This window comes from Mastigoproctus giganteus, chromosome 5 (assembly GCF_048544385.1).
Source record: "Mastigoproctus giganteus isolate SK-2022 chromosome 5, ASM4854438v1, whole genome shotgun sequence".
NCBI classification, from domain to species: domain Eukaryota; kingdom Metazoa; phylum Arthropoda; class Arachnida; order Uropygi; family Thelyphonidae; genus Mastigoproctus; species Mastigoproctus giganteus.
Genome location: NC_143579.1, coordinates 51665777 through 51689258, shown reverse-complemented (window position 1 = coordinate 51689258; position 23482 = coordinate 51665777). Strand labels below are relative to the sequence as shown.

Here is a 23482-nt window from a genome sequence, read left to right as displayed (position 1 = left end):
CTTAGTCTCCAGACACTGTAATTTGCAAAACTTAAGCCTTTCTTCATAAGAGCAACCCTTTGTTCCATTCACTAATCTTGTTGCCCTTCTCTGTACTCGTTCCAACAGCTCTACATCCTTCTTAAAATGAGGCCTCCAGAACTGTATACAGTACTCAAGGTGTGGCCTGACCATTGCCTTATACAAGTGGATAATCACCTCCTTATCCCTGCTAGAAAAATTCCTGTATATCATTGACAAGAACACCATGAGCTACTCTTGCAGAACATCTGCACTGCTCAGAAAACTTCATAACTGCCTGCACAATTACAACCAGGTCCTTTTCATTCTCTACCACTGTCAGTGTAGTACCACAGAGTTGATACGTTACTCTCGGGTTACTGCTTCCCATATGTAGTACTTCACATTTGTCAATGTTAAACTTCATTTGCCACCTCTCAGGCCATCTGCTCAACCTTTCCAGATCCTATTGCAGCAGCATAGCGTCAGTAGTGTCCTTAACAACCCTGCCAACCTTCGTATCGTCTGCAAACTTGGACATTAAGCTTGATATACCATCATCAATATCATTTATAAATACAGAAAACAAGGGACCCAATACTGAACCCTGAGAGACTCCACTAATAACATTAGTTCACGATGAGCAGTGTCCATTGATTAACACTCTGTCTTCTCCCACTCAACCATCCCTTTATCCATAGCAGCAATTTGTCTCAATGCCACACTGCTCCAATTTGTTTAGCAGTCTTCCATATGCAACAGTACCAAAGCCTTTCTAAGATCCAAATATATGATAACAAATTTATTCCCTGCATCCAGTTGCTTTGTGATCACATCATAGTATCCAACCAAATTGGTCAGGCAAGACTTTCCCTTAACAAAACCATGCTGTGTCCGAGCTATAACTGAAGTCTTGTCTAGATGATCCTGCAGTGCTTCTTTTACCAGTGCCTCCATTAATTTTCCTAGAACAGAAGTTAAACTAACATGTATAACTTCTGTTCCAGGAAAATCAGATCTTGAACATCTCAAACCAGAAATAGAAAAAGAAGAAAAACAGTTCTTATTACTAGCAATGTCAATGTGTTGGTTTAAGTATATATATCCATTTCTTTTGCTCTGTTCACTTTGGCTAAGAGTGCAAAGGAAAGTAAAGAGGTTTTTTTTTTTTTTTTTTTTTGCTTCTACTAACACTAGAAGAAAAGGGATTAACTGCACTGGTCCCAGGTGACATGAAAGAATTCAAAAATTTTAGGTCACTCTGACCTATAAGTTTGGATTCTACAACACAGAAAATTTTGAAGTCAACAGTTAAAGATCATCTGGATAGGAATAGATTAAGAGGAGTACACCCCTGACCTACCTGACCTATTATAAAGTCACACAGGAACTGAGTGCAAAAAAGAATTGATTCTATTTGTTTTGATTTTAGTAAAGCTTTTGATACAGTTCCACATGAATAATTGTTGCATATATTGCAGCATTAGGAATAATGTTACTACTATGAATAAAGGTATGGTTAGGTGGTAAGCGATTAACATTTTTTTGACTAATGTTATGAGTGGGTTCCAACAGGGTTTTGTGCTGGACCCTTCTCTGTTTCTAATATTTATTAATGATACTGATGTAAGCATTTCAAGTTTAATGTCTAAGTTTGTTAATAATACAGAGGTGGGTAATGCTGTCAGTCATTAATCACAGTATATAATTTCAATTAGATAAACTAGATAAACAATATTTCAGCTAGCTGATCACAACTTGGTCACAACTTTTCACCTTATCTAACTAGATAAACTAGTTGGATAAGGTGAAAAGTTGTGACCAAGTGCTCCTAGGATAACAAAATTGAAATACCACCAAACTCAAGACAATCGATAAAAAAAAAAAGAAAAAAAGTGTAACTGCACACATTCTGACATGCCTTATTATATAAAGCATAGGCAGGTCAGATCTTGCAAATAAGTTTAAAAAAACTCATTTTAGGCAAGATGTAGATATGTCAGAAAGGGTGCAGAGAAGATAAACAAGATTACTTGAGGGGGCACACAAAAAAGTTATTATCACCAAGAATGTGTTCTGTAAATTGTAATGTCTTGAAACCAGGCATCTCCATGGAGACATAATTGAAGTGTTTAAATCTTTAAAACAGTTGAGTAAACCAAATGCTGATGGCATCTTTACTCTTTCTTAGGTGAAACATACACACACAAGAGAAGAACATTAAATTAAAAAAAGGAGAGTTGCAGAATAGATAGGCAGAAAGCTGCCTTCAGTCAGAATAATTGACTGTTGGAATAAATTTCCATATGTTTTTGTAGAAGTAGGTAGTCTGAATAAAGCTGAATAAAGAAGAATTGAAGGACTAATTGTTAAAAGGATGGGGGAAAAATTAGGTAAGTAAAACTTTCTTTTTAATAATTTTAATCCTTCTACATAGTTCACTATGTAACAGCAAGGAACATGTTGGCTGCAACAGATCACCATAGTTGTAAATTCCAATATCCTATATGGATATCCCATAGTAGATGGGGGAAACCCCTGATGCCATCAGACAACTAACACAGTATACAAGGAATTTTTTTTTATACTATATTATTTAATTTCCATTATCAAAATAGCTCTAAGTTCAAATGTAAGTTATTGCCTGTACTACACCTAAAATAAGCTTATTGTATCTGAATGTGGCATCAGGATCACGCCACATGAATAATTGTTGACATAAATGATTTTCAAAATCTTTATACCCTAAATAGTCCTTTCAGTAGTTTCACTCAAGAAATTAAGATGGTAAATGTCAAAATGTTAATAAAAAATATATAACTGATGTAAAATAAATAATTATATCATGACCTATACAGAAATTGAAACCAAAATCATATTTATGGATATGCCACACCCAGGCCATTTAGATAATTTTACACTGGTGTGCAAAACTTAAGGACCAGTGAGGTTTTCTCCTGTAGCTTCTCATAGGAGTGGCCCGGATATGGGAAAAGCATACCAAAGGAACTCGTGAAGTACAGAAATGATGAAGGAAACAACACCGACACAACAACGGAAACAAAATGGTACAGAGGGACTTTATTCAAAAATGGCAACATAGCACTGGCTGCCATGATACACATGAATCACTGCCAGAGATGGAACAAAGGGTGGTCCTCAGTAGGAGATATGGCCACCCCTAATGTCAATGAAGGCTTTTCACTGTCTGTCCATACTTAGAACACTGTTGTTGATGAGTTCTTGCGGTAACATCGTCCATTCCTCTGTCAGCACCATCTGCAGCTGGTGAACATTTTCTGGTGGGTGTGGATGTGCCACTAGGCATCTCCCCAAAGCATCCCATATGTGTTTGATGGGATTTAGATCAGCAGAACAGGCAGGCAAATCCATACGAACAATGTTCTCACTTTCCAAAAGCATATCAACAGCTGCAGTGCAATGGGGGTGTGGCATTATCATCCATAAACACAAACTCTGAGGCCAATGGCACCTCGGAACAGACGCACATGGGGAAGGATTACCTCGGTACAGTAGCATGCACCGATTACAGTACCGCCTTCCAATATCTGGAGTTGTGTACACCCATTCAAGATAATGCCTCCCCAGACAAGAACACCTCGACTGCCATATCAATCCTTTTCAGTGATGTTTGTGGGGTGATACCATGTGCCAACCTCTTGCCAGATTAGCTGATGTCCAGAATCGCTGCTGAGACTGAATCTACTCTCACCAGTAAAGAGTAACTTATCCCATTGCGCTATCCTTGTGTTCGATGCACCACTGTAAACGGCATCTCCGATGGGCAGGTGTTAAAGGGACACAGCATACTGGCCGTTGGGGAAAACTTTCCACCTCTGTGGAGTCACCCAGCCACAATAAACCGCGATATCCTGCATCCTGTGCAGCTAGTTTGCAATGGATCCTGCTGTCTGGTGTCAGTCCCTCTTGGCCTGTAGGTGTATATAGCAGTCATCATTGGGCATTGTTTTTCGTGGACGACCACCACTGGTCCTTTGAACAGCTGTACCTGTCATTATGAAGGCCGACCATGCACGTGAGACGATGCTATGGGCAATACCAAACTCTGCAGTCACACTCCTCGCACTTCAACCCTGGGTAAAGTCATCCAGATGTTGTCTACTGGCCATTTCATTGTCTGCACTGTATGAAACCAATCGAACATCTGTAACAATTGTGCTCACCATTCGGTAATTTGCACATAACTGCTGACCTGCTGCTTTTATCTGTTTATGTGAGTCCTCTCATCACGATTCAAATTTTTGCATGTGCACCAGCTTTCTACTGAACAGCCACAGTTATGCAAATTGTCACAAGCTGTTTCATTTGATTTTGTGGTTGTAACCTTCAGAAATAGTGTTGGTCCTTAAGTTTTGCACACCAGCATATGTTAAAGAATACGAGATCATGATACTCAAGCAGTAAAGTGAACTGTAACATAAATGTTGTGTCATGTGGCATAATGAAACAACTTCATTATACTTTATAGCAAATAAAGTCACTATCAATCAACTGTGTGGGAATAACTGATTTACAGTCTGTATATACCAAGGCATAGAAAACAACCTAATTTTAAGATTGTAAAGGCAGTTAATGTGCAAATTTTAAAGACTAAGCATATATAATATTGCTAACTTCTAATGATTTATTGAATTTCATGTTTTATCACTGTAATACTTATCATTTACCAATATTTGATAGCAGCTTTCAGTGAGGTGAAATTATATTCTATATGCAAATGCGTCAGAATTTTTCATTCAGTTGTTCTAAAACATGCCAATGTGTTCAAATTGGATTAATGCTGGGAGCCAAAGCAAGTTTTACACAATGTTTTCCTCAGACCACTGCATTATTGGCAAAGTTGTCATACAGGGACTGCCATTTTCAGTAGCATTCCTACAATACAGGGAGAACAAAACTGTCCAGGATGTTATGGTGTAAATTAGCATTCACAATTGCATGCATATCCAGTTTGTCTAGACAAAAACCATAGGAAACAAACCGAAACCATCATACTATTACCACTGAACCTTCATTATAGATACAATATAATCTTCATGAAACAAGTTTGGTTATAACCCAGGTATATCCATCTGATATAGATTGCACAGATGATTAATTACTCCATATTATTCTCTGCTACTACTGTACTACTATTGCTTCTGTTTTATGCAGCATTACAGACAATGGGTACAGTTGTGAGGTAATGGCTTAGTTTTATATACACTTCAAAACAAGTGCTATATCTATTTACTATGCATGACTTCTGGGAATGGAACACTACTTTGGAAGCTGTGTGCACAATACATATCACTATGTAATTAAAAATGGTATCTGATAACTATATTCAGGTGGGAATGGACTTAAGATGTAAGTAGTAGTTGAAAAGATTTATTGAAACAGCAAAGAATACATACTGAAATGGTGCAAATATAATTATCTAAATAACACTTCTAAAGTACTTATTTATTGGCATTCTTTCCTTTTCAATCTTAACTTAAAACTACATTTAGAATTTTTTTTTATTAGAAAAGAAATAATTTCCTAAAAAGAATAGCATACTTCTTCTGCAAAAAGGCATTCATTTTCTTGTGCTTTCTATTAAAGTGAACTATTTGTCTGTGGAACCAAACAAATAGAGCGCCAGCTAAACCACATATTAATCTGTAAAAAAAAAAAAAAAAAAAAAAAAAAGTAAAAATATTATGTTATTTTTAGTACGTATAAATTTATTCAGTTTCTTTATCTTTTGTAAGCATACATGGAATTAACAGTAACATACTACATAGCACATCAGTGTTAAATGCACTGATATACCATAAATTAACTTTAAATTCTGAAAATAATATTAAGAGAATACAATTGTCCTTAGTAATTTGTAGAACTTATTTTGACAGCAAATTCATGTTATTTAGTTGTTCTGCTTATAATAATAATAGCCAGACCAATGTTCATGATCAGCCATATTTTGAATATTAATATTTGGCCAACAGCATCTCTCTGTCTCTTAGTTGCCAAAGTGCCAATGTTCATTCAACATCTATTATGGAAATTAAGGATTCTAATGATTGGATGAATTCCAATCATTAGAATCCTTAACTATTTCTATAATAGATGTTGACCATATAAAGTTTACTTAAAACTTTATTTTAAACACACACACACAAATAAATGTAAATTAAACAAAAAAAAAAAAAAAAATCCCCTTGCCAAGCCATGGAGGAACCCACCACTCGGCAGATATATAGGTACACTGCATCACTACATTTACTAGACAGTAATTCAATGTCAGTATGGATAAACATTGTGAGTTAACAGACTTCGAAAGAAGGATGAAAGTGGGTGCCTGACACATGGGTCACTCTATTGCGGAAGTGGTACAGAAATTGCACTATCCCCATTCAACAATATCAAGAGCATATCGGGAATATGCCATTTCCAGAATAACATTTCATCATGGACAGTGCTGTGGGCAGAGAAAGGTGGTGGGTGAACATGGCCATCGACATCTGTCTCGCATTGTTTCAGCCAACCAGAGAGCAACAGTGGCACAAATCACCACAGACTTCAACGAGGGAGGTGCCAGAAATGCCCGATGGTCTCCACCAAGACCATCAGACGATCATTAGCTGCAATAGGTTATGGGAGCCGCCGACCCACAAGAGTCCTATTGCTAACACCACAACACAGGACTCTACACCTCAACTGGGTGAAAGAACATTGGCACTGGACCTGGAATGATTGGAGACAGGTCTCCTGGTCCGATGAGTACCTTTTCCCATTCTTTCAAGCAGATGGGAGGGTGTGTATCTTGCGGAAACCGCACAAAGCTATACACCCCACCATGTCAACAAGGAACTGTTCGGGCAGGTGGATGGTCGGTGATGGTCTGGGGCATGTTCAACTGGCCTACACTGGGACCTCTGATATGTTTAGATGCATCTCTGAATGGTCCATGTTACGAGTCCATCTTTGCAGACCATCTATATCCCTTCAGGGCCATCATGCACCCACAGGGCAATGGACTCTTCCAACAGGACAATGCACTTCCACAAAGAGCCATGGTGACCAGAACATGGTTCTAAGAGCATTCTGCAGATTTTACCACCATGGAATGGCCTCCCTGCTCACTGGACATAAAACCTATGAAATATGTTTGGGATGCTATGGAAAGGTCTGTTCGAGCTTTTTAATCCTCCACTCAGGAATGCAAGAGAATTATGGACAACAGTGCACTAAGCATGGAGGGAAATACCTGTGGAACCCCTTCGTGAACTAGTGGACTCAATGCCTTACCGTGTGATTGCCTTTATCCATGTGAAAGGTAGGCCTACCTGCTACTAGGTAGGGATCCCATGATTTCTGTCCGCTCAGTGTACAATGGGATTACCACTTCCTTGCCACTGCTAGCAAATTTCCTGCAAATCATTCATAAAATCCCATGAGCTGTCCTAGCTCCCTGGCTGTATTACTCAGAGAACTTCATGTTGGACTGTACAATTACCCTTAGGTCTGTTTTTCTCTACACCACTTTGAGTGTAGTACCACCCAACCCAACTGGTATGTTATTCTGGGATTACTGCTGCTCATATGCAGTACCTTGTATCTTTTCAATGTTAAACTTAATGCAATTGCCACTTCTCAGGCAATACATTAAATTTTTCTAGGTCTTTTGCAGTAGTGGGCCTGTATTAGTTTTCTATTTCTTCATCAGTATCATTAATAAATACAAAAACCCTAAAGGACTCTACTAATAATATCAGTCCAAGAGTAGTACCCATTTATAACCACATTCTATCTTCTGCCACTCAAATCCTTTTATCCACAGCAGCAACTTTCTCCCAATGCTGCACTGCTCCAATTTGTACAACAACCCTTCAGGCAAAATAGCATAAAAAGCTTTTGCTGAGATCTAAGTATATGATGTCAACATTATTTTTTGCACCCAGTTACAAATTTTAAGCATTTTTAAATCTATCAATTAGTATAACAAGAAGACAAGTGGAACAAATATTCATTTTGTACATAGAAGTGAGAAAACAAGGCTTGCCACTTATCAATTGTACACTTCAGCTATAAGCAGCCAACAGAAACTCCTGGATACTGCACTGCTCTAAATAAAGTCTGTGCTACAGTGAAGCATTATGCTGCAGTTTAGTATTAGTAGTGGCAACATGATGCAAGGAAGCAAAGCTAATACAGCATTAGCAAAAAAAAAAAAAAAAAAACCACTTCATTTACCCATTGCTTCTAATAATTTGTAAACTTCCTTTCAACCTATTAAAACTATCTACTTCTACCTCATCAGGTGCAAATTTATTTCAAAATTTAATTATTCTCTGGCTGAATACAAACTTCAGTACATCTGTTCTGCAACCAACTTTTCTCAATTTTAATTTATGTCCCCTTATAAATATATGATCTGATAAAGACTAAAATGTCATAAGCATTTAGTCTGCTTAACCCTTTTAAAGCTCTATATATTTCAATCAGATCGCCATGCAGATGCCAAGCTTCTAAAGATTGCGATTTACAGAACCCCAGTCTTCTTGGTAAAAATATCCTTTTGTGCCAGCTATTCTTGTTGCTCTTCTCTGCACCCTTTCCAAGATCTATGATTAACTTTAGTTAAACCACTAGGTTTGGAAGCCTCATCTTCCTCACTGAAAGCTTCATGGGCAGTTTAACTTCGGTTATACCACCCATTCAAAAATGTATTGATCTAAAGTTAAAAATTTCAGTACAATGAAATGATTCAAGCAGCCCCCCACAAAGAAGTTCACTGTAATTCTATTTTAGTATTTACTTTGCCCTCTAATAAACAACTTCCACACTGCATATCTATTAGCTCTAAAGGATGATTGAAATGTTACTACCTATTTTTAAAATGGTGCTTCAGGAGCACAATATCACATAGAATATTTATTCAAACTATGTTTATTATAAAAATCATTTAATATCTTTCAGTATTTTTTTTTATGTAAATAATAACTGGACAACTTACTATCACCAACAGAGGAAAGACTGTCATATATTATGTAATTAAGAGATGGCAGTGAGCTAAAGTGGAAAAAATGTAACAATAAACCCTAACACTTAATGTTTACTGTTGCTGAAAACTGTAATAATGGGATATGTGGCTGATAAGAACACATTGGAAGATTGTCCACTTCTGTGTCAGATGTAAACATTGTACAAGATACTTGTTTATGATATTTTAAGAAATCCATTACAGCATATGTGTTTAAAACTGGGCTGACTTACCATTCTGTATAGAAAATTTTGAAGACAGAACTAAAGTGGAAACTATGTTACATGCAAGAGTTTAACTCAAACGTTCTGTGATCAAAGAATGCTTGGAAGCCTGGAGGAAAGAACTCCTAAAGAATTATTTAGCCAAATAATGGCATTTTTCAAGTTGGAAGTTTCTTTAGAAGACAAGAGCCACTCATGGGGACTACACAATTTGCAGGAAAAAGTAGTGAACAGCAGAGCAGTCCCAAACTGACAGCATGGTGTGGGATGAGGTATGACAGAATTTTTGGCCTGTACATTTTACAAGACACAATAAATTCAGAAAGATACCTATGCTTCAAAATTTTGTTTCCTGAAATCAAGCATTGCCCAAGTTTTGCAGGAAATTATCTTATACAGATGGGGCTTCACTGCACTTTGGTATTCTTGTGAAAAACTGACTTGACATAATTTTCCAAAGAGACATGGGTCGGCAAGAATTTTGAATAGGATTATTTTCCCCATTTCCTTGCTGGGCCAAAGTAAAGGTTTAACAGAAAAAACTAAGAACCATTGAAAAACTGCAGAATGTCATCATAAAAGTAATTGTCAGTGTTTGTGTGGACTTTCACATTCAAAACAAAATGTAGTGGGCAAAATGAGAAAGGCTGTTGACAATGCTACTACCCACACTAAGATTTCAATATATGTATAAAATTATTTAATAAACAATTTTTGATTCAATCTTTTAAATTTCCCACAGTACTCCAAAAATACCTTTTTAAAAACAGATAGTGCCTTTTAAATCACCCTGTACTCACTGCATCACAATATCAACTAAAACTGGAGCTACCCTATTGATACCTCCATAAAACAGGTACCATAACATAGTTAATACAACAGTGTAATCAATCCTGTTGTATTAACTATAATAATAATAATAATAATAATAACAACAATAATAATAATGCAACTTTCTTAATAATTGCTCCAAATAAAACCATTTGATAGATATCTTAACAATACTGATAACTGATTATGGCAACTGCAACAAATTTATTATTCTTACCCAATAATAGCAAAGGCAATTAACTCTTGAGGATCAAATGGAAAATCCACTCTGAAATTTGTCTTAAAAAGAGCAGTAATGGTTTCTGTTGGATTAAAAAAAAATTCAAATTACAAAATTAATATAATTACTCTAGAAATACCCTTATCTGATTATCAATACAAAATAAGAAATAACAAACTTAAACAACCCAATATTTTGTGGATGGCAGAATTGCGAGTACTTGAAATTAATTCATAACAGCATATTAAGTACAAAGTATGGCGGTTCTATATATGTATATACAGAGTGTCCATAAATTAAAGGCCACATTATAAATCATTATTAAGTGCAAACTAGAGCTGATATATGAATAATGTTTATATCATTTGAAGGAGCCACTCAAAAAGTTTACAGCATCATGTAGATAACACTAGCGCTGTTAACAGTTTCACCTCACAATAATTGTTAAAATGGCAATGGTACAACAGAAAATGATGTGTGTATTGTGGTTTGTACAGTTTAAATCTGTAGTTAAAGTGCAAAGGCAGTACCACTAGGAATATGGAGATGAGGTATCTTCAGGAAAGTCACAGTTGTTCTACCCATTAAGTGATGGGTAGAACAGTTTAAGGAAACTGGTAATATCCTGCATTAGAAGGCTGCAGCAAATGTTAAGTGTGTTTGTGAAAGTTTTATACCAACCCAAGGAAATCTACCCATCACGCTAGCAGAGAACTACAAATGCACTGACTGACCATTCACAAGATTCTCCGCCACCACCTGAAACTTTATGTATACAAACTCCAGCTTGCGCAAGTATTGAAACCAGATGACCCACTATGTCAGAGAACATTTGCTTAGGAGTATGCTCAATCAGGTTGAAAATGATGACAATTTCCTGAACAAAGTTGTCTTTAGCGACCTGTCTGGTAAGTGATGCCTCAAATGCTACAAAGGTCAGCCACCACAACTGCAGGATATGGGGCAGCGAATAGGAGCATGAATAGGATTCCCAAAATTGAATGTGTGGTGCACCTTTTCCCGTAACCAGGTGATTGGCTCATTTTTCTTCACTGAAGCTATTGTAAACAGTAACAATTACCTGGACATAATAGAGCATTTTGCAATTCTGCAAATGGCAGAACATCAATTGAACATTTCAGCAAGACTATGTTCCTCCTCATTGGACTTTGACTGCAGGACAATTTCTCAGTGAGCATTTTCCAGGCTGATTGATTGGACGGGGAAGAACAATTCCCTGGCCCCCTCACTCACCAGAAAATCCACCCACTGGACTTTTTTCAATTTTATTTTGCAATTCTACAGAATGCAGAACATCAACTGAACATTTCAGTTATGTAACGAATCAGGTACATCATACACCTCTTTCAGATCTGGATGAACTTCACGAGTGAATCACTGGTGCAACTGCTTCAGTGATGCCTCAAACTGTAAACCGCTTGGACCATCCTGCATGCTACAAAATGATGCCCACAACTTTTTTGAGCTGTCCTTCCGTTGAAAAAATTGTAAACTTTTTGCCGATATCTCTTGTAGTTCCTGTTATATAATTTGTAATGTGGTCAATTTATGGACATCCTGTATATACAAATAAAATACATGTTTGGTAAAAACAGAAGATATGATTTGCTCAAAAAAAGTAAGTTATAATAATGTAACTTACTTGGTGGCTATTCTTTTGCAATCTCCCTATTATTAGGGAGATTGCAAAAGAATAGCCACCATTTATATAAGGTTCTTTTTTAGTATAAGTATTAAAATGACAGAATGATGCAAGGAATCAAAGCACTTATGAAGCATCTGCAGTAAAAAGGTCCCTTTCAAGAACAAAGCAGTGAAATCTAAATAATCCAATGGGAGTGGCAGGAAAGTTAAACAGGAATACTTTGCAACAAACTTTATAACTGAAATATGTTCGAACTAGAAGAAATCAATGATTATGATCTCACACTGCTATGAATAAAGGGATGTCTGAATGAGAGAAGACAGTAGTTATCAATAGGCAGTTTTCTCCTTGAACTAGCGTTATTAATGGAGTTCTTGAAGGTCTGGTGTTAGGCCCACTGTTGTTTTCAATATTTATTAATGATAGTGATGAAGTCATATCAGGTTAATGTCTAAGTTTGCAGATAATAAAAATGTTGGTATGGTGCTTAATGACAGTAATCAGGGTATGCTACTGCAACAACATCGAGAAAAATTAGGCAGATGGGGTGAGATGTGGGAACTGAAGTATTTTAACAATAAAAAAAAAGATTCTGCATATGGGTAGCAGTAATCCCAGAATAACATATCAACTGAGTAGTACCACACATAAAAGGAAGTGAACAAGAAGAGCTAGGGTAATTGTGCAACCAGACATGAAGTTCTCTGAGAAATGCTGGAAAAATATCATTAATAAGAGCTTCTATGCCAGCCCATGGGATATTATTAATGTCATACAGGAATTTTGCCAGCAGGGATAATGAGGTGATTATCCCATTGTATAAACAAATGGTTAGGACACATCTTGAGCATTCCATACAAGTCTGAAAGCCACATTTTAGTAAGGATATGGATCTTCTGCTGGAACTGATGCAGAGAAGAACAATGAAATTAATGAGAGGAACAAAAGTATACTCTTACCAAGAATGACTTCAGTCCTGGAAATTGCAGCATCTAGAAGCTAAACATTTGCAAGGAGATCTGATTGAGATATTTAAGGCTCTGAATGGCACAGAATGATTTAGGACTAAAACTTCAGGTTATGTAGGGAGTTAACTGACGTACAAACTAGTGCAATTGCATCATTTCTGTATGTAGTCAACTACTTAAGTAGTTATAAATTGGCATCATTAAGTAAATCTCATATTGTGAATACCTTCACAACGAGTTGCCATGATATTATTATTGCTCTTATATTATTTCTCTCTGATTGGGGGATTCCACTCCGTGACGGGTACTGCTACCAAGTACACAGGGTGGTTGTAATGTCTGGTATTACTGTTGGTCAAGGAAATCTCTGACTATCCTACAGGTGTTCAGGATTGTGACTTTCTGGAGTTCCTTGTAGGTGTTCTCAGGGAGACCTATTGCTGCTAGGCTGTTAGGTAGAGTCTTTGGAACCATACCGGTTCCAAAGACACGATGATCGGAATGGTTGATATTTCTTGCATATGACACATCTCCTTGACCTCATGTCTCAGGTTCATGTAGTATCTAATTTTTTCCTCATGGGTTTTCTGGACATTGCTAGTGTTGGGCACCACTATGTCAATCAGGTAGGTAGCCTTTTCCATCTTGTCCACAAGGGTTATGTCCGGTCTGTTGTGCGGGATGGTCTTATCCGTTATTATGGCGGGGTCCCAGTACAGCTTGTGGGTTGGAGACTAGCACTGCCTGGGGTTCGTACTTGTAGTATGGTACACTTTCTTTGGTCAACTGGTATTTCCTCGCTAACTTCTGATGTATTATCCTGGCTACCTGGTCGTGTCTACGAGTGTACTCAGTCTGGGTGATCAAGTTGCACACTGCGGTGATGTGTTGGATCGTTTCTGAGGCCAGGTGCCATCGTCGACATGTCATCTGACATTCTGGGCTCCTTTGCAATGTATTTTCTATAGTTTCTGGTGTTGATTACCTGGTCTTGGATGGCCAGCATGAATCCTTCAGTCTCGGGGAAGAGCGTCCCACTTGTGAGCCATACATGCTAGCCATAATTATGAGAGCTTCTTTGGACTCAGGGGAGGTACCCATAGACTGGAGATGTGCAAATGTGACCCCAATTCACAAAGGAGGATCAAAGGCTGACACAAGTAATTATAGACCTGTTAGTTTAACTTCTGTTCCAGGTAAATTAATGGAGGCACTGGTTAAAGAAGCACTGCAGGATCATCTAGACAAGAATTCAGTTATAGCTCAGACGCAGCATGGTTTTGTTAAGGGCAGGTCTTGCCTGACCAATTTGATTGGATACTATGATGTAGTCACAAAAGAACTGGATGCAGGGAATAACTTTGATATTATATATTTGGATCTTAGATAGGCTTTTGATACTGTTGCACATGGAAGACTGCTGCACAAATTGGAGCAGTGTGGCATTGGAGGCAAATTGCTGCTATGGATAAGGGGATGGTTGAGTGGCAGAAGACAGAGTGGTAATCAATGGACACTGCTCAACGTGGACTAATGTTATTAGTGGAGTTCCTCAGGGTTCAGTGTTGGGTCCGTTGTTGTTTTCGGTGTTTATGAATGATATTGATGATGGGATATCAAGTTTAATGTCCAAGTTTGCAGATGATACAAAGGTTGGCAGGGTTGTTAAGGATACTACTGACGCTATGCTGCTGCAACAGGATCTGGAAAGGTTGAACAGATGGGCTGAGAGGTGGCAAATGAAGTTTAACATTGACAAATGTAAAGTACTACATATGGGAAACAGTAACCCCAGAGCAACGTATCAACTCTGCGGTACTACACTGACAGTGGTGGAGAATGAAAAGGACCTGGGGGTAATTGTGCAGGCAGATATGAAGTTCTCTGAGCAGTGCAGACGAGCTGCAAGAGTAGCTCATGGTGTCTTGTCAATGATATATAGGAATTTTTCTAGCAGGGATAAGGAGGTGATTATTCCCTTGTATAAGGCAATGGTTAGGCCACATCTTGAGTACTGTATACAGGTCTGGAGGCCTCATTTCAAGAAGGATGTAGAGCTGCTGGAACTGGTACAGAGAAGGGCAACAAGATTAGTGAATGGAACAAAGGGTTGCTCTTACGAAGAAAGGCTTAAGTTTTGCAAATTACAGAGTCTGGAGACTAGGCACCGGCGAGGTGATCTGATAGAGGTGTATAAGGCTTTGAATGGTTTGAGCATGCTCAATGCCAATGGGATTCTTCATCTTGCTCAGAATAATCACCTCAGAGGGCATAAATTCAAATTGAGGAAGGACGGATGTCGGATAGATGTGCGGAAATTTGCCTTTGGCCAGCGGGTGGTTGGTTGGTGGAACCGACTTCCATCACTTGTTGTTGAAGTTGATAGCCTAAACAAATTTAAAGCTCAACTGGACAGGTATTTCGAACGAACGGAGGGTGAAATGGGAGTGGTGTGTATTTTTTTTTTTTTTTTTTTTTGGCTGATGCTGAATAAGCTTGCTTTCTTGCATCATATGCCTCTACTAATGCTAATACTACATTGGAAGCAATGTTATCAATGTGATCTTGGTGGAGGTCCTTGTGTCTGCCGTGGAGTGTCTTCTTTGCCCATCTTTCTAACTTTATTTCTTGTGCCATCTAGGCGGGAGGGGGTTCCTCGCTTAGGTTGAGTGGGGTATATCACTTATCTATCTTCCTTATGGGCTGGTGGAGTGGTGCTGTGTTGTTCTCGAAGTAATCTTTCAGGTTAACTATCGCTGTTTTCTGTTGGTCTATCAAGTCTATCAGGCACCTTCCTCCCTCTTTCCGAGCTATCGTTAGTCTCTCCACAGCTGACTTTGGGTGGTGTTGGCGACTCTTGGTCATCATTGTCCTTATCTTTCCCATGATATCTTCTAGCTCAGTGTTAGTCCAATCTATGATGCCAAAGGAGTATGTTAGTACTGGAGCTGCATAGGTGTTTATGGCTTTAACTGTGTTCCCTCCATTCAATTTTGCTTTCAGCAGGCTTCTGAGTCTCTGGTGGTATTTTTCGGTCAGGCACTTCTTGATTTCCTTGTGCTCTAACTGCTGAGCCTGCATCATCCCTAGGTATTTGTAGGTCTCTCATAGCTTCGATCTCTTTACCAGTCAGCAGTTGGTAGTTTTGGCCAACTAATTTTCCCAGGTGCAGTGTGTGGGTCTTGCATTTTTCTAGACCAAATTCCATCCTGATGTCCTTGATGAATTCTTCAGTGATCCCGAGTAGTTGCTGGAGTTGCTTCTTGGTTGCCACGTACAGCTTGATGTCATCCATGTACATCAGGTGGGGTGAGGGTGTACAGGTTCTTTTTTCCTTCTTTGAGGTTATATCCATACTTGATAATGTTAAGCATGGTGGACAGCGGATTGAGTGCTAGACAGAACCACAGTGGGCTCAGAGCATCTCCCTGAAAGTTTCCTCTTCTAATGGGGATTGGCCTGGTTGTGATATTCTCGACCTTAATGGTGGTACTTCATTTCGCCATTGTTGCTCCTAGGAAGTTTGTCACTATTGGATTGACCTTGTAGATCTTCAGGGTCTCTATTAGCCAGCTATGAGGGACGGAGTCGAAGGCCTTACGGTAATCGATGTAGGCCGTGTATAGGTTGCGGTGCTTCTTGTAGGCTTGCTCAATAACTGCGGCATCTATGGTTAATTGCTCCTTGCATCCTCTGCTTTTCGGCCATTATGTTCTAACTCTAAGTGGTCTGATATCTTCTTGGTTATGCAGCTAGTCAGGATCTTGTACATCGTTGGAAGGCAGGTGATTGGCCTGTATTTCGCCGGGGTTCTTGTATCTTCGTCTTTAGGCTTCAGATATGCAATTCCTTCAGTGAGAAACTTCGGGATTGTCTCCGGGTGCCTTATCATTCAAGTGATCTGCTCTGCTAGGTGCTTTTGTGTGTGTGCAGGTGAGCTTCTTGTAGTAGTTGTGGATGTTATCAATTCCTGGGGTTCGCCAGTTGTGGGTGTTTCTGATCGACTGTTTTACTTCTTCTTCTCGAATCTCCCACTCTCTCATCTCTTGTATGTCCTTGGTTTTCTTCTGTTCTACTTCTATCCAGGGTGCTCTGCTGTTATGTCTTACTTCACTGCTCCAGATATTTCCCCAGAACTCCTCGACCGTCTTCTTCTCGGGTGGTCTGTTTCCTGCAGAAGGCTCTTTGGTCCTCATCAAAGATTCGGTTGTTTATTTTCCTCTGGGAGCTCTCTTTGTATCGGTGTAGTCTCTTGCTGAGTGCGAGGAAGTTCTGCTTCAGTGTGTCCAAGTATTCTCCTATTCTATGATTTCTGGTCTCGTGTTTGCTGTGGACGCTGTCTCTCTTGAGGATGCTCTTCACCTTTCCAATCAATTTCTTACTCCAATTACCCTGTTGGTACTGGGTCAACTGGCCTATCTTGAATCTTAATTCTTCTTTCTTCTGCTGAAGTCTTCTTTCCCAAGTAGCCTTACGGGGGACAGCACCACTTGCACCACTGTCTTGCTCAGGTGACAGTCTAACTTTTCGAACCGACCCCTCTGCTTAAGGCCTGAACACTAGTGACTTTATCCTGTGGAACACTCGATGCAGTATGAATAATATTTCTCTGAGACATCATCCATCTATGGAAGTGGACTTCTTTAGCTTCGGCTTATGTCCAGGGGTTTATTTTATTTATTTTTTTAGTTCTCGCGAGTGACACCAGATGGTGCCACTACCTGCCTCACCGTCGCTCTGACCTTGGGGAAGGTAAGTCCAATGGGGTAACTTTCGCAATTTTTTTTTTTTTATCATCATTTAATAATATTATTATTATATAGGTCATCCAGCGTAATAGAGCCGCGTTCGCTTCCACCAAGGAGGGATTCAAGCCCGTGTCCATCTGGCCGGTAGTCCAGTGTCTCAACCAGTGGGCCGTCGCGCCCCCTTTATTATTATTATTAGCCATATGGTGCAAGAAAGCCTGAGGCTTATGCTGCACCAGCCAAAACAAAAAATTCTGAATTATCCTGAGAGAGAGAGAGAGAGAGAGAGAGAGAGAGAGAGAGAGAGAGAGAGAGAGAGAAGCAGAAAGGAACTACCAAGAAAGAGAAGAATGATGATATCCAGCTCAGGACCCTGGGTGTGCCAAGCCCATACTCACCGGATGTGAGCCCCTGGGGTTGAATTTTGCACTACCTCAAATAAGTAATGCTTCACCACAGGAGAACACTATTGTTACTTATTCTCAGTGGATACCATCACCCATACGGCACCATTTCGGAGCTTATTGGCTCCTCATTAGTGGGTGGGCAGGTACCCTGGTGTTGCAATGATGCCAATCCAGTTGCAAAGTATAACTCCACAATATGAGAGATGCCTGATGGTGTGAAGTAATTCACAATATGAGATATACTTAATGATGCCAATTTATAACTACTTAAGTAGTTGGCTATGTACAGAAATGATGCAATTGCACTAACTTGTACATCAGTTAACTCCCTACATAACCTGAGGCTTTAGCCCTAAATCATTCTGTATTCTAAATTACTCCTTTTAATTAGTTTTAATTTTAAATTACACCAGTTGATGAGACTCATCTATTCTAGATGACTCTCATCAACTGGTGAAATACCATCACTTTGCTTATTGGAGGCTTGAAGTGGTGGAACCCATGTTTAGCCTCTAGAGCTAAGTTCCGGTCAACCCTTCCCCATCTCTTCTACTATGCAGTATGACTGATGACTTTTGAGGTTATGATGAACATCGTGGCGAGATCCAATATTCCTTACATTTCGAGGGTACAGCTCTAAAACGGTGTTCGCAGGCCGGCCGCTAGTTAGTACACCGGACCGAACCTATTGGTAACTCTCTAGGAAGCTTCCGGATCAGCTAGTGTATAATCTTGCTACCTCTACTCTGCCAGATAGTGACTGGAGGGAGTGCGAGTAGTGTGTATGCGGGGAGCATTGTCGAGGCCACGTTATGTCAAGGATCTGGGTATATTCCTACCGCGTGTAGGCCATATCCAAAAATTTCATTACTTCATACAGTATATCCCACCCACTTTTTCTTACTATTGAATACATCACGAATTGTCAAACTAATAGAGCAAGCTTATCTGCGAAAAGATCTAAACCTCCCAAGCACTTTCCAATTCATTTCACAAATATACGTGGTCTCAATTCTAATCTCAACGATGTCCATTTCCACTTTCAGTCTGCCAAACCCCATGTACTTTTTCTGACAGAATCGCAGTTATCAGTTGATTCAACTACTGCTCATCTCAGATGCCCAAATTATTCGCTGTATGATTCCTTTCGCCTCAAAGGTGGTACTTGTGCATATGTCAGTTCTGATATACCCTGTCAGAGACTTGGCAATTTGGAATCTCCTCTCTTTGATCTTCTCTGTCTTAAAATCTCTCTACCTCATTGTGTCAAATTCATCTGTTGTCTCTAACGTTCTCCCAACTCCACTAATCACTTGGAGCTCTTTGACTTCCTCTCTCTGCAACTTGACGTTCTCCAGTACAACTTTCCTAACAGTGAGGTAATTTTCCTTGGTGATTTTAATGTTCACAATTCCAGCTGTCTTCCATTTTCTAGTCACACTGACCCAGCAGGTCGAGATGCTGAGGCTTTTGCAATTGCTAATGACCTTGCACAGATTCTTCATTTACCTACAAGAATACTGGACAATCCTAATCATACAGCCAATATGCTTGATCTTTTTCTTACAAACAACCCTTCTAAGTACATGGTCGAAGTGAGAGGTCCTTTAGGCACTTCAGATCACAACTTGGTGATTGTCTCTTCTCCAATGGAACGTTTATCTCATGGCTATTCCCAACCTCGTGTCGTTTGGCATTACAAGAATGCAAAATGGGATGACCTGCGAGACTTCTTTTCTTCTTTTCCTTGGTCGGATTACTGTTTCAAACTTCTGATGTCAACATTTGCTCAGATCGTGTCAGTGAAATTATTCTTGCAGCAATGGAATCCTTTATCCCACACTCCACTTTAAAATCTCAAAATGTGCTAAGGCTGTTCAAGAGAAGAATGTTGCATATCGTAATTGGCTTGTTTCTAATTCTTCAGTTTCATTTTCTGCCTACACCAAAGCTCGTAACAATTGTAAAGCAGTTATTAATCAGTCCAAACTAGAGTTTGAACAGGCTAAGAGTAGAAAATTTGCTTCTTGCCCTAATCCTGGTCTCTTCTGGTCTCTCTGCTGAGCATTCTGGTCTCTTGCCAAAGCTATTGGCCACAACTTTTGCCCCTCTCGGCTCCCATCTGTTCAAACCAGATGGTTCTGTTGTCACTTCAGCCAAGGATAAAGCTGACCTGCTAGCATCCCATTTTTATTCCAGCTCATGTACTAATGATCTTGGTAAAACACCTCCCACCATTCCCAACACGCTCCATTCAATGCCTGTGCTCTTCCGTCAAAAGGATATCAAAAGGATTTTGATGAATCTTGATGCTAAGAAAGCTCCAGGTCCTGATGGTATTTCTCCACTTGTTCTCAAAACCTGTGCTCCTGAACTTACTCCTATTCTTTGCCGCCTTTTTTCACTTTCTTATTCCAAAGGTGTTTTTCCTTCTGCTTGGAAATTTTCTCATATCCAGCCAGTTCCTAAAAAGGGTGACAAATCCCTCCCATCCAATTATCGTCCAATTGCAATTACTTCTACTCTTTCTAAAGTAATGGAGAAATCAATTAACCGCCAACTCTTAAACTACCTAGAAACCCTCTGTCTGATCAACGATTGCCAGTACGGATTCCGTCAGTGTCGATCTACTGGTGATATTCTGGCTTATGTTACCCATTTATGGACTAATTCAATGGAAAGGTTCGGTGAAACACAAGTAGTTGCTCTTGACATCTCAAAGGCTTTTGATTGTGTTTGGCATAAAGGTCTTCTAAACAAGCTTCCATCTTATGGTTTGCCACCTGTTTTTAGTAATTGGTTATCCAGTTTTCTCTCTGATCGCTCACTGAGGGTGATGGTAGATGGCTCTGTCTTCTAACTTCTCCACTAATGCCGGTGTCCCCCAAGATTAAGGTCTTTCCCCCGCTCTTTTCCTCTTATATATTAATGACTTTCTTCCATTGACTGGAAATCCTATCCATAGTTTTGCCGATGATAGAACATTGCATTCCACTTTCCATTTTGAGAAACCTTGTCCTGCCCAATCAGCTTCAACTTCTCAAAAATCTGCTACCAATTCCTTAAATGCCAATCTTCAGATAATTCTCCAGAGGGGCAAAGACAAATTAGTTGATTTCAACCCTTCTAAAACTCAGTCTTGTCTTATATCTCGCAAAAAGGATTCTTCTGCTTCTATGCTTATCTTTAGTGACACTCCAATTTCTAGGCAAAATGATATATCTCTTTTGGGGATTACTCTGACTTCTAATCTCTCTTGGCACAAGCACATTACAAATATTGCTTCCTCTGCATCTAAAAAACTTGGTTTTCTCTTTCGCTCTCGGCGTTACTTTTCTTCCAAACAGCTGCTCACTCTGTATAAATCGCAAATCCACCCTGCCACGGAATATTGTTCCCACATCTGGGGTGGTGACCCCAAAACCTCTCTCAGGCTTCTTGATTCCATTCAGAAGAGGGCAGTTAGGTTAATTAATGATTCATCTCTAACAGAGTCTCTCCACTAGCTTTCTCATAGACGTACTGTTTCTGCTGCATGCCTCTTCTACAGATACTTCCATGGGCACTGTTCTTCTGAATTGGCTTCTATAATTCCCGCTCTCTCTTTCAAAACAGTCCGAACACGTGCCGCCACCAGCCAAAATCCATTTACTGTCCAACTTCAAACCCACAGAACCAACTTTTCATCTTCCTCATTTATTCATTCAATTGCCGTTTTCTGGAACAACCTTCCTTCATACGTATTTCCTGAAAATTACAATCTACAGAAGTTTAAGTCCAATGTCAACAAATATCTTCTTTCGTCTTCTCAACCTCCAACCCAAGCACAGTACTAAGTACTATAGGTTCTAATACCTCTCGTGTTTGGGGTTCACATAAAAAATAAAAAAAAAATTACTCCACACCATCAGGCATCTCTCATATTGTGGAGTTATACTTCACAACTGGGTTGTCATTATTGCAACACCAGGATACCTACCCACCCACTAATGAGGAGCCAATAAGCTCCGAAACGGTGCCGTATGGGTGATGGTATCCACTGAGAATAAGTGACAATTGTCTTCTCCTCTTGTGAAGCGTTACTCATTCGAGGTAGTGCAATATCATGGCAACTCACTGTGAAGGTATTCCCAATATAAGATATACTTAATGATGCCAATTTATAACTAATACTAGTTGGCTACGTACAGAAATGATGCAATTGCACTAACTTGTATGTCGATTCTGAACGGATTAAATAAGTTAAATATTGATGACATCCTTATTCTTCCTCAGGAAACACATGACATCATAAATTTAAATTGGCTGCAATATAGATATGTTAAGATTTGCTTTCACCCAGTGGGTAGCTTATCGTTGGAACAAACTTCCATCTGGTGCAGTGGAAGTGGGTAGTTCAAATAAATTTAAGGAAGAATTAGGTTAATTATTAGAGGGGACGGACAAGTGATTGTGGGAAGGTTTAGCTGATGATGAGGTATAGGCTTGCTTTCTTGCATTATTTGCCACTATTGATACTGTTATAAAATAAGGGATTTAATGATTTTTGAAAAAGAGGAGCTTAGGGAAGGAAAGGCCTCTGGGTGGCAATGTACATCCGATTATGTTGAAAAAGGCAGAATGTGATACAGATAACCCTCCTATAAAATCTTGTGTAGTGGGAAACCATGTTATATGGGACTAAGTACCAGTACAAAAAAGGAGGTTACATTCCAAAAGCTAACAAAAATACAGCATTTCGTTAACAAAATATTAACAAAACTGACAAAAATACAGCATTTCGTTAACAAAAATATGCCTTTCTAGATTTTGTGTATCTTCTGCTCTCTTTAAAATATCAGTAATCTGAGTTTGTTTGAATTTGCTTGATAGATCTTTGTAAATTTTATCATAGGAAACTAAGCATTTCTGAAGCTCCTTTTTGAATTTGAGTCCTTTCAGTCAAAGGATTTGTATTTAAAAAATAAGATTCTAATTGCTTGGCTAAGTTTATGCCTTCTGGTATGCTTTTTAGTGTAAAATTTGGAAGTTCAGAATTTTCATCTGTGCTATCATCCTCTGAATTGATTTGTTTACCTCTCATGCCATCTCCATCAAATCCGCTTTGCCAGCCTCTTTTTCTACCAGTAATTCTTGGATGTCTTCAGTAATCATATCTTTTTTTCTTTTTCTTTTTTTTTTATTAGGGGGCATCAGCGACTAATGCCATGTTGCTCCGTGTATATTGTGTATAAATTGCACGCTCTGAGATAGATTTTCTTTTTTGCTGGAATAAAAAACCATGCTACCCTCACCTGAGACCAACTAATTCAGCCATGTTGTGAAAGGGACCCATAAAAATTCCTTCCAGGATTTGAACTCAGGTT

The 23482-nt window shown here is 39.0% G+C and overlaps 1 protein-coding gene across 3 annotated transcripts in view; it reads right to left on the bottom strand.

Annotated features, from left to right (window-relative positions):
* The window catches only part of LOC150085388 (chloride channel protein 2-like), a 271615-nt gene that overhangs the window by 178466 nt on the left and 69667 nt on the right, over positions 1–23482 (bottom strand). For 2 of the 3 annotated variants that reach the window (XM_090374018.1, XM_090374019.1), the window contains exons 9-10: positions 10325–10409; positions 5584–5685 (exon numbers count right to left, since the gene is read on the bottom strand). In XM_090374018.1, coding sequence (XP_090230144.1) covers positions 5584–5685; positions 10325–10409 — 187 coding nt within the window. The remainder of the gene's footprint in view (positions 1–5583; positions 5686–10324; positions 10410–23482) is intronic. The other variant, XM_090374020.1, reaches the window with a different exon arrangement.